At 33.2% G+C, this 13133-nt stretch overlaps 1 protein-coding gene across 7 annotated transcripts in view; it reads left to right on the top strand.

Moving 5' to 3' along the window:
* Grik2 (glutamate ionotropic receptor kainate type subunit 2) overlaps nt 1-13133 on the top strand; it is a 628064-nt gene that overhangs the window by 240333 nt on the left and 374598 nt on the right. For all 7 annotated transcript variants that reach the window (XM_074077776.1, XM_074077791.1, XM_074077781.1 and 4 more), the window contains 2 exons: nt 6095-6276; nt 11325-11378. In XM_074077776.1, the coding sequence (XP_073933877.1) occupies nt 6095-6276; nt 11325-11378 (236 nt within the window). The remainder of the gene's footprint in view (nt 1-6094; nt 6277-11324; nt 11379-13133) is intronic.

The following is a 13133-nucleotide window of genomic DNA, read 5'->3' as shown; positions in this document are numbered from 1 at the left end:
GCTCAGTAAGATTATACCCTATTTTTTGTACTTTTCTGCACTACTTTCATTGGATGGACTGGTTGCCTGCAGCCATCATGACTACCTCCATTTAGGCCAAAAGAATCACAAGCCACTGTCAGAATCTACCTCTGCTTTGGAATTTTTTGTTTCAAATCTAAAGACTATATTTTAATGACCTTAGTACTTAGTACTTAGTAAAGTGCCCTTATGGTACACAGTCCTACACCAAAGCCTCTTATGCATTTCTGCCTCTTTCCCACCTTCTGGTTGAAATATCTAGAGCAATACTTTTACCATGAACTTATGATACAAACCCCATAGGCTATTGCTGGATATACAAATATATAAGGGCTTAGTTAAGAGACTTTTGTAATGACCTGTTTGAGAGATCATGGTAACCTGGTTCAGTGTGCCAGTAATTTTCTAGGAGTGTTTTAAAAATAATTTTGTTACGGTTTCCTAGAAAGCTAGACATGGTGTGTGCCAGAAATAGAGCAATTAAATGTAGCACCGTTTGACCTGAGTAATTGGCAAAATCAAATCTGCCATTATCCTAGGAGAAGGCAAATGAGGGAGGAGCAGCTATGAAGGGTACAGAGTTGAAGAGCAAATTTGGGTATACTGTGTCTGTAGTACTCACTAGACCTCACAGTAGAGAGGTAACATTATTCTAAAGTCCTTTTAAAACCAATCCAAAGTTTAGGAGCCTTCAAGGTTACCTCAGTTCTGACTTGAATTACAATTTCGAGGGTCGCAAATCTCACCCTCAAGTTTGGAACGACTTGCAGAATTCACTGAAAGTGGTTATACTCACTGTTATAATTTATAACAACAAAAAGATACAGATTAAACTCAGCTTATAGCACAGGTGTATAGGGCTGACTCCAGGAAAGGTCAGTACTCAGAGCTTCCAGTTTTCTTCTCCCATTGCTAATCTCTCTAGGCAATGAAGTACAAAATATATCTGGATTATTGCCAACCAGAGAGGTGCACAAGCTTTATCTTACTAGTTTTTATTGCGGCTTAGTCATATAGACATGACTGACTACCCACCTGACTGACTTTATAGTCCCTAGCCTCCTCAAATGTTGGGCTGACACCACATGGCCCAAATGCTCCAAAACAAAATATATCATTGGACTCTCCCACATGGCCCATGGCACTTACTTAAAGAAAGATACTCTTGCCAACCAGGACATTCCAAGAGTTTAGAGATTAACTTCCAGGAATCTGCAGCAAAAGTCAGACCTCTCTTTAGGTAAGATTAATTCTTTACTACACAGATGTAAAATATAAAAGTGAATTTAAGACTGAGTACAGTGCAAGCCTGTAATATCAGGTACTCAGGAGGCAGAGATAGGAGGATTGTGGCTTGAGGCCAGCTAGACAAAGTTAGTAAGACCTTATTTCAAAACAAACTAAAACAATTGAAAACAAACAAATAAACAAAAGGACTGGCTAATGGCTCAAATGGTAGAGCATTAGCCTAAAAACCACAAATTCCATCCCTAGTACCACAAAAAAAAAAAAAGTGAATTTTGAAGTCTATCGTTCAGGGAAGCAGTTTGACAAAGGATGCTTGTTTGGAAGTTAGTAATGTGTAGAAGGTACACAGCTGACCTTTGTATATGTGGGTCTATGGCTCCATAGAGGCTGAACTGAGGAAAAGTTGCATGTGTTCAGGATGCATAGAGTTCAGTACTGTGATGTGGATATTTGATTCTTTTTTCCCATCATGGTACCCAGTTTCCATTAAAGACATGCCTCCTTTCAACAGATCTCAAATTTTCACTTTATTACTCCAATTATGTACATTGACTTTTGCCTTGCTTTTTGGGTACCGTTTGTTTTTCCTTTTTTTTTTTTTTTTGGTGGTACTTGGGTTTGAACTCAGGGTCTCACCCTTGTTAGGCAGGCACTCGACCACTTGAGCCATGGCCCCAGCCCCTATCACTTGCTTTTTGAGAGGCAGATTTTCAAAAAATTCAGGGCAGGGAAACATTCAGCAGATCACAAAATTTAAACACAACTGACAAGAATGCAGGACTTATTGAGAACTTCTCCACATCAACTCAGCTGTATAAGGTATGCAGAAATGTAAATTTTTTGTTTTTGAAATTCCTTTTGATTTTTAAATTATTTTTGGTGGTGCCTAGTCAAAACCAAATCTGCAAATAAGACTGGCTTACTGTATTAGCTAGGGTCTTATTTTCTATGTTCTGTGTACTGAACATAACCTCTCTCCAAGGAAAAGAAAGCTGATAAATAGTTTAGGACAGACTATCTTTCAATGTTAACCCACCACTCCTGTTAAAACCAATTCAAAATAACTTATTATAATTAGCTTCCTTCTTAATTTTTATAGCATAACCATACATAACAAGGTCCGTGACCAGTATACATACACTATTTAGTGTGCTATAAGACACTCTGTAGCCAAATAAAATATTCTAGCAAAAATAACCCGTTCAAATACCATAATTTGGCCACTCAGTGAATTATCAAAATTTTCTTTGCTGAAAAAAAAGAGTGATGATGAACATAGAATTTAGATAAGTCATTTTTTGTATTGCTTATTATGTAATGCATTTGGGTGGGAGTCTGAGCTTGCACAAAGACCATATTAACCAAAATGACAAATTGGCCTCGTGACTAAGCCAGGTGGTAAAGCTCTAGTTTGCGTGGCTGTTGAAAAGGATACCTGAGTATGTGAGAGAGCTTGGGACTTCCTTCCTGGGGCTAAGGGAAGCTGGGCCTGCTGAAGAGGTGGTGTGATTGATCTCTTTAGAAGAGAGTGCCAGCTGGAGTGTGCGTAAATGGCTCCTTCTGGATTCTCCTTAAAAACTAAATTGATGGCAACTTCTGAAAAGAGCAACTCAGACCTCTGTCCCTGCATGATAAAGATAAACGTTGATTTTGTGGAAGTACAAAAAATCAACAATATTGTAGTCTCAGCAAAAGAATTAGAGGTAATAGAATGTTATTCACCTACCAAAATCAGCAGATAATTGGAATGCGGCGCCCTTTTTAGTTAGCATGTTTTTAGGAACCCATCTGTGCAAATTGTTGCTTTTTTATTATCATTACATAAACTAATTACATTAGGGAAAAGGGGGGCATTTTAATTAAAAGACCGTTTTAAATACTTATAATTCTACTTTGTCATTAAGTAGCTTAACCGAGTGCCAAATTTGTTAGAGTAAACAATATTTCTAAAAAGCCTTGTTTGCAAATTATTCGTATTAATCACTTCTTCAGATATGTCATTTTATTTCTCCATTTTAACTAAACAAATACAGGGCAAGACTACACATAAGCCATTTCAATTATTTTAGGGACTAATTTTTTCCTAAAAAAGAAAGAAAACCATCTATTTTTACAAAATATGCATATTTACTTGTATGTAATAGATTTGATTAGGATAATCTTTTCAGAAAAATGGCATTTTTAAAACATGATACCACACCAAGGGAAGACATTGGAGGAGGCAGAAAGATGACTTAAAATCTATAGAGGAAATCTATAGCTAATATTATAATTATCAGACATTGCTGCCACTTACACCGTTTCCGAATTTAATCTGCATTAGCTTTCAAACTGCTCTCTAGATTTCTTCTCTATGATTGAAATGCTGAATCACTTTTATTAAAAAATTTAACATGAAAACCATTACAGAAACTATTTCTGTATAAGAAAATTCCACAGTCAAACTATCTCTCTTGCTGTGAAAGACTGGATAAATACTATTGTTATGATCATTATAATTATTCACAACACAGCATCTTGCATAGAAGACATGTACAAAATGGATGTTGAAGGAATGAATGAAGACAACATTTCACTTAAATTCTCAAGAAGGTGATGGCAGCTCCTACCATCAGCAGTGACTTTTTTTTTTTTCACTCATCAATATCATTCCCCAGGAAAGCTGGCAAACCCAAATCTGTTCCATTAATGCCAGCAGGGATGTATCTGTGTGAAGAGAATAGGTAAACATTATTGTACCTGATGGCTCAATGAACTATCCACATGAACTCTTAAGAGACTTGAAAAATACTTGGCAGTGTTTATACCTAGGATGAACTCTACAAATACTGTTTGATGATGCGATACTGCAGAAAAGGTCCACTTCTATGTCATTGAGCTTTTTCAAACCAAAACTGTTGAGCTAATCTGTGACTACATAACTCCTTTTTCTTGGTAGTATTTTAATCTCTTAAAGTCTCTCTTAAATTTTTTGTAGGTTTTCTGTCTAAATCAGTGTCTAAATATCTTCTGAGAACAGATTTAGCAACCAGCATATTTTTTTCAAAATAAGAGAGCATTTATATGTTTGCTAATATAACAATAATGACAACTGAAGATCTATAATATGCCAGCTTCTTTTTTTTGCCATTTAATATGTTAATTCATAGAGAGTTTTATTCTTTTGGAAAAAAAGAAGAAATAAGAGCCTTGCACAAAACTCCACAGACTGTAGATTATTGAACTGAGATTCAAACCCAACACCAAAACTTACTCTCCCAAATTTGCATTTTGACTCTCACACAATCTTGTGAGGTAAGTACACAAAACATAGCTTTGGTATTTGATCGGTCTGAATTTACATATATAATTTTATGAGAATAATAACAATTTATTATAGGAAAAATTTAGGGATAATCCAAACCAGCAATTCTTAGTCATTGCTACTTTACATTCCTAATAATTATTTGAATCCCTAAAATTGTTTGAAATATGTGTGATATTTATTGATGCCATATAATAATAAAAATTAGGGCATTTGAAAATATTTATATTTCACTTAAAATTGTTAAAATTAGATTTTATTCTCAAGATCTAATGTCATTTTAACATACAATAGATTTCTAATCCTAAAATGGAATACTTTCATTCTCATTTGCAAATGGAGTTGAACAACATGTATACATACCTATACAGAGAGAGAGAGAGAGAGACAGAGAGTTCTAGATTAGTTATATACAAATATTTAGTTTTACTATTATTATGTTAATTTTGATTAAAGTAGTTTTTCAGGGAAGGTATAAACAGAGAGATATAAATGCACAGGTGAATATTTTTAAAGAGAGATAAGCAAGAACAAAGTGAAGGAAAAAAAGGAAAACGCTTTACTTGGTCTAAGCTATAATGAACTGAATTATTCTTTTTTTCTTTGTACACTCTTTTATATAGTGTAAAAGAGTTCTTAAAGGGGTTTCATTACTTGAAAATTATATAAAAGAATAATATCAATGATTTGTCAGTTATCTTAACATGCATCAATTCTGTAACCTATTAAAATGTACCAATTAATTTGATATACTTTGACTCACATGTAATCAGGAGACACTTCTTTAGGAGAATGCTTGCTTTACTAATGTCTGTAGTGATATGTATTTATATGTTTACATTACTTATAAGGCAATGTTATACCCAGAAAATAATACAAAAATGTTAATTATATTTCGTAAAGGAATTAAATATGGTTCAGGCTATTTCAAGTCTATTTATTAAGAAAAGTTCTTTCACTCTTAGAAGGGCACCAAATGTATGTAAATATGTGTTTTTATCAGGGCAATATTTGCATGATGGAACACAATGTTTCTTAAGAACAAACTAGAATAATAGTGAGGGACTTACAAGGCCTTTGTTCTTGACATTGTCACAAAATAGCTATTAATATAAAATAGATATAGAACAAAACAGGTGTATATCTGTAAATGCACAGAAAATATTATGGAAAAACAATATTTCAAGCCACAATCCAATGTGGAAAAGAATTGCTGATAGAAAAGGACTATTTCACTCTATATCTTTTTCATATTTAAATTATTTATTTTGACTTATAGTCATGAGGTGTCTTTCACAATTTAAAATACCTTATGGAATTTGAGAAATTTTTTTTAACAACAACAACAACAACAAGGGCCAGGTCTAGAATTTTGTTGAAATAGGAGTTTTAATGGTTGTACCATGAAATGCACCTATACTTGCTAAAAAAAAAAAAAATGCATCTTAGTGAATTTGTTTTGTGATTCCATTACCCACTCCCATTTACCTATAGTGTTTTTTTTTTCCTTCTTAATCAAAGGTCTCATCCGTTTGCAAGAGCTCATCAAAGCTCCATCAAGATACAATCTTCGACTTAAAATCCGTCAACTGCCTGCTGATACAAAGGATGCAAAACCTTTACTGAAAGAAATGAAAAGAGGGAGGGAGTTCCATGTGATCTTCGACTGCAGCCATGAAATGGCAGCAGGCATTTTAAAACAGGTGAACTTTAAGTTACCAACATTCATTCTTGGTTTCTTTGTAAATTTGCTTTTAATACATGATCTTTTTCTAAAAAAAATCATAATACAATGTTATTGTAATGCAGTCATTTAAAAAAATTACCTTGATATAATTTTATAACAGAAAGTCTGACAATTGCTTTTGATTAATTGTCATAAAAGAAAGGTAATGTAAACATTGATGCTCATCAAAGCCAATGGAAGTTTTGAGGTTATTGTCAAATGTCTGAAATACTGCTGATCATTATTTAATGAAATAATATTTCTATTTTATACTGAAATTAGGAAAGAAATTAATAGTCAATGATTTAATAGCTCATCCATTTCAATCAGCCAGAATGTAGAGATTAACTATATTTACTCTTTATCTGGTATCTAATGTGAGATGCCTTGTATATTATTTCATCATTGCCACAATTGGAAGAAGTAGGGGCTACCCCACTTTACAAACCAAGAAACTTAGTCTCATCTCAGACTGAGTAATTTGACCATTGTCCAGTAGCAAGGAAATACCAGAGGGCTAGATATCCTGCCTGGTGATATTAATAAATATTCGTTCTAGATTAAAGCATTGCCTACCTAAAAGGATACTCATAAATCAATTAAATGAAACAATTTGTAGCACTAGAACCATGTTACAGTCTTCAGATCTAACAGCAAACTATAAAACAGGAATTATTATTAGTCTATCTAGGAGAGTTTGGATTTGAACTTAAATCTTTGGATTTTGCTTTTTTAAGCTTTTGTTTTTTAAAATTGGGCTGACATCACAGAGGCTTGGGATTTGTCGACTGTTTTTAAACCTCTCATGTGTAGTATAAAATGACTGTGTTGGAGAAGTATACAAATTTAGATGTCAAATTATATCCCATTAAGTATAACTACCAACAGCAAATGCCTGCTATAACATGGTTAGTTTATTAAGCAGATGTTTGTCCAGTATTCCAATATGAATGTTTATTTCACCATAGTAAAATATTTAATTGGATTTGGAAAATTGCTCTAGCTTTATATTTGAGTAATAAAGCATATGAGGAATTTTGAGGGTTTTTGCTCTCTAGTTTATCTAGTAATGAATAAAATAATGCCATAGAGTAACCCTTGAAATGTAGAGTGAGGACTTTTTTCTTATAATTTTCAAACAATTGTTGATCACATTTAGAATACAGACTTGGAAAGGAAACCTTTGTTTTACTCCCAGAGCACTCTACTATTTCAGGGATAGAGCTTTGCCTGGTGTTCTCTGGGCTTCTACCAAGTATGTAATGGATCAGTTGTCTTTTCTCTAAAGAACTAACTCTAAAACTGATTTATTTTTGCTGTCTGGAAGTTGAGCATTACCATTATCTTTGATAATAGAATTTTCATTCTTCCTTCTGCTGGGTATATTCATTATTTTATATTGTTTCTTTATATGTAATCTACTCTGTTTGCAAAATGAAGACAGAGGAAAATAATCTTTAAATATATTCAACAGAAAAATATGTAATTTTAACAAGTAGAAGAAAAACCAAAACAAAGGTAAACTGGAAATATGCAAGTTAAAATGTAATGAATTCCATTGTTATACAGAATGAATGCTCTGATATCTTGCAATATTGGGAGGCCATATACATGGGGATATTTTCTTTTTAACTTACCTGGTCACAGAGAGGGTCTGTCTGTTGTTTGAATGCAGAAGTCAGTTCAAGAAGAAAGCAAATAGATTCCCTTAGTAAATGCAGCAGTAAATTTAATAAGGATATATTTTGTGAGTTACAAAAATTTCTGAGATTCCTTAAAATTGACTAATGTCAGAATACCAATAACAAAGTATGTGAGTGGAGAGCAGAAATAGATGTGCTTTCTTCTACTCTGTCTTCATCCATGAGTGAATCTTAGGAGAATCCAGAAAAAGGGATGTCTCTTAGTTTATTCACTTAATTTCTTTAATTTACTTATTTAAACAAACCAAGCTTTTACTAAACACTTAAAAACAATGAATTTGAAGGGTTTTTTTCTTTTTGCCGAAAATTTTAAAAGTGAATGGACTTTGGGGCGGACTTGATTCCACTGAGGCAAATGGAGTGCACTGATTTGTGGACATGCCTCAGTGGCAGAGGATTCCACTTCTACCCAGATTGTCACAGAGAATGCCATAGGGCAGAGCCGAGATGCTCTGAAGTAAAATTTCACAAGGTCATCTATCACACAGGAAAAATAGAAACCAAGAACTTCAAGGTCTAGATTAGAGAATGTGAAATAAAAAGGTTTGCCCTGGAAAAATGTACAAGCTGATATAAATAAACTCCTGCAATGCAAGAAGTAAAATAAAACTAAAATTGAAGATTTACATACAGAAGGTTGCTTCTCCCTACTGCTAACCTTAAGTAATATAATTTCAGGATTTAAGCTGAAGGATAACTATTTTACAAATTAAATGCCTAGATAACTAAATATGTTAATTTGTCATATAGGATTATTAACACTATAATATTGGAGATTTCTGATAAAGTTTTGATTTTAAACAAATTATTCACTGGTATTTCTAGGTAAGATGATATTTGCCATAACTTATTTTCTATTGAGGTCAATTGTACTCTCTTTAGTGTGGTTCGAGATATGTATACATTTCATTAAAAAAAACTAGGAAGACATAATGCAATATAATTAAAACAAGTTTCAGAGCATTTTTTTCATCTAATCTTTCAAGATAGTGTTCTTGTGTTAATTTTTGTAAGGTTACAGTATGGTGCTTAATCATCTCACTTTTCTAGATCACATATCATAGTCTATAGCCAATTCTTGTGTTCAAAATCAGAGATTGAATGTCAAAGAAAGCCACAAATACATCCAAGTTCATTATAGATTTCATCTCAAAGTGATGAAGAAGAAACATGTGGCCAGTGCAGAGCACCAATGTCAGAAGCAAATTAAGCTCTCTGTCACCATCTCTTCAACTCTCTCCCACCCCTGCCACCAAAACCACAATTTCATGCACTGGCTGTTTCAAAGAAATGGAATAATTTTTAGAATGCATAGATTCTAGAATGGATTGATATCTTTGAGAATATAAAATATTCCACTTAGAAAAGGGAAGATTATGAATGTCAAGGGAGAAGATCAAAATGGAGTGATGCTTGTTTATTTGCAAAGACTCCTCCACTTGACATGGAGTGGTTAATCAGACATCAGATACCTAGTCTACTGAGCCTTTAATCTGGGCTGAAGATTCAAGCCATATTTGAACTGAGCCAAACTGCAGTTCTCTAATAAAACACTGTTGACTTCTGTTACCTTTTTATATAACAGATCTCTTTTTCTAAACTACCCAGACATAGGGACTGCACCCAATCCTTTTCTTCAAAACCACTGAACTTTTGCTAGCACCAATTATAATTCCTAACAACTGATGTAATTTCCAGCTTCCCCCCACAGTATAAAGCTATAAATATAGCTGTCAATTTTTTAAAATCTCTGAGCACTTACCCGTTCTTTCTTTGACTTCAATGAACTTTATTCTCACATTCAGTGTTCCCAGTTTGCCTTTTTGGTAGACAGTTTTACTCCAGACCAAGAGTTAGAGACCTGGAGTCCATGTTTACTCACTATCTCACTTTGATGTCTTGTTTCTTTTCACCTGTAAAAATGAATGTAATGGAATCTACTTCATAAGACTTTTAAGAGACTTAGTAATGCAATATATTTAGAATAGTACCTAACACATTTCAGGTATCAAATAAGCAACACTTATATCTATACATTTGAATCACTATTTCTTTAGGTTACCTTTTCTGTTGATCAAGTCAGAAACAAGGATAACACTGAGCTGTCATTGAGTAGTTATAGAGATGAGATTTCTCTACCTGTCAGTAGAAATGAAGGCATGCTACAAAAATATATAATGTAATATTTTATTTCATAAGGAAATGTTTTTATTTTGCTTAAAATGGTAACTTCATCCAGGACATTATAAGTTTGCATAATTATTATCTATTTTTTCCCTAAATTCCCTTCCTATGTTCAATTGTTTTATGTTGCATTTCATTAAGCAATATTTCTTACTTCTTTAATATATATTGAATGTTGCAAAGTTTTTCACAAATGTCTCACCTTTCTTAATCAAATGGCTTATATGGTAAAATTACAAATTTAATTCTACTTAATTGATTCATGCCAACATATGAGCATTATGCTTTTCTGTATACAGAATGCACAGAGTGTAGCTGAGGCAGCTACATAATAAATGAGTTTGTGTAGTTAGTAGTGTGTGGAAGACTATTACATGCACCTGAAAACACTTTATTTCCAACTAAGAGCTTTACATTAAGCTAAAAAATGCATTGCTTTAAAATTATCATTGCCAATTTTTGGTAATTAATAAGTTATTTCAAAAGTATACTCTAACTTCAGAAAGGACGAGGACCTTGACACTTTTTATCAATGGATATTTGAATAATATTGATAGTTTCAAATTTGTAAGGACTGTGAAAAAATGAAATAAAATAGTAATTTTCAATGGGTCTATTAATTAGAGAAATATTTTTAATCATCTGTACATTTTGAATACTGATGATTTACATGTCCTTCCTTAATATCAAGGGATCATGGATAAAGCACTGGAAACGCTCATTGGAATTGCACTTTGAATCACCTTTTTCCTTCTGTTCACCAAAATAAAGTGGTGCTCCTCACTAGGGTATTTGCAGGGACACATTACAAATACAAGTAATTAAGATGTGTAATTTCAGATTTTGTGTCAAATTTAATGCCTCTTTAAAATGTAAAGCTGTAAGCGTTATTATTGTAAACAGTCAATGAATGGCTTTTATATCAAGAGAATTAGTTAAAAAATCCCTTCAGTAGCCACCAATCGTTTTTAACTACTGGGAGTAGATTTGATTTAACCCAAATTAGATGTAACATGAAAAATACAGGTTGATTCTTTGTCACTTCCTATTAGTTTGTTCCAAACTACCTTATTGACATAATGTATTACATACTATATACACTTTCAGTATTAACATTTTACTTATTTTTATTTCTTAGGCATTAGCCATGGGAATGATGACAGAATATTATCATTATATCTTCACCACTCTGGTAAGTAATTAATTAAAACATAAAGGTAATTTTCTAACTTTTGTTCTTTATGACTCTTTATAGGATGGGAAATGTGTTTTTAAATGAGAAAAAGTGATAAAATGAATGACAAGTTTAGAGTCATACATTATTATGATGATAATGACTGATGGTGGTATTAAGATTTGAATTCAGGGCCTGGTGTTGGCTTGGCAAGTTCTCTACCACTTGAGTCATGCTCCCAGCCATTTTTGTTTTAGTGTGTTTTGACAGGGTCTTCTGTTTTTGCCTGAGCTAGCTTTGGACCACAATCCTCCTACCTGTCTTTCCTGAGTATCTGGGATTCCAGGAGTGAAGCACTATACTCAGGTTATATTTAATTTTGATAATACCAAGCAGGAATTATGAGAGAAAACTAGTAACTCAGTTTGATTTCTTTACAGTCAATATGCTTTAATTTACAATTAGCAAATTGCATGTTACCTTCATATTTTGTCCTTATATACTTACTACATATTTTTTTGTTACTATAAATAAATTGAATTTGCCCTTTAGTCAAACCTGTTTACTGTTAGCTTTCTTTCTTTCTTTTTTTAGATAGGGTATGTAGCTTAGGCTGGCTTCAAATTCACAATTGTCTTTCCTCTATCTTCAAAGTGCTGGGATTGCTGCATTCACCACCATGCCTGGTGTGATCTTTATTTCCTTATTCATAAATTACCTTGATTTTTCTTCCTCTGTGGAAAGGCTTTCTTTCTTATTCATAATTCTTTCCTACCTATTCCCAAACTATGTACTCTCATGGAGATTTGGATCTTCATCCTAATTTTTCTTTTCCTGTTAATTACTTTCTTTAGATATAGTGTATGTTTAGAGTCCCAGTTATGAGCTTTGCTCAAATGAGGTACAAATGTCCATGTGTATTATTCCTAGTTATTGTGTACTTTAGAACAATTCTAAATGTTGCAGGTTTAAGATAGTTCCAAAATCTTAAACCTTAATTTATTATTCTCTGAATTGACTACATTTTTAATTTTCTTAAAAAAAAACTCTCATTATCCCTGACTCCCATATCCCGCACAAACTCTACTGATGGTTTCTTCCCAGGATCTCTAACAGTCATCTTTTCTGTCTCCTCAATGATCGGTCTAATAATTGTTCTCCCTATGAACTCAAAGGTCTTCTAACTAGTTTCTTGCTTTTGGGATTCTTGAAGCTACCAGATCAAATTACTAAAATGTAGTTTATTTTGATAGCTTTCTGTGATGACAAAACTCTCCTCCAACAGAGATTACTGTTGTAGAAGGCTGTGTTTTACTCATAAACACCAAGACTCACTCTGCTGAATCTCTTCATTATCTCCTCTTGCTAGGTGGCTTTTTGCACCTTGCAAGACACTTAGTAGTAGGCAGGTGAAGAGGGCATGAGGGCCTTCCCTCCTCAGGAATAATAACTTTAAGATTTGGAGAAAATTGAAAGTATTCCTTAGTTTGAAAAAAAGATGAAGCAAGTAGTTTAGGATGTATGTAACTTGTCAGCCTATAATAGAAGGCCTTTAATGTTTCAATTCTAACTTAATTTTCCCATTTTATTCTGCCCTGTTTCTCCTTCATGAATTCTCTTATACAATAAACTGATCTAGGTCACTGTTCTGCATAGGTATTACGTTCTCTCAGTTTTGTCCCTCTGGTCACATTTTGAATGCCCTCTTTCTTATCAGCAGTCTGGTTATTCTTAAGGGCAGATATAGAGGAGAAAAATATTCCTTTTTCTCAC

Source organism: Castor canadensis, chromosome 1 (assembly GCF_047511655.1).
Source record: "Castor canadensis chromosome 1, mCasCan1.hap1v2, whole genome shotgun sequence".
Classification (NCBI taxonomy): Eukaryota; Metazoa; Chordata; class Mammalia; order Rodentia; family Castoridae; genus Castor; species Castor canadensis.
This window is presented reverse-complemented; position numbering and strand designations above follow the sequence as displayed.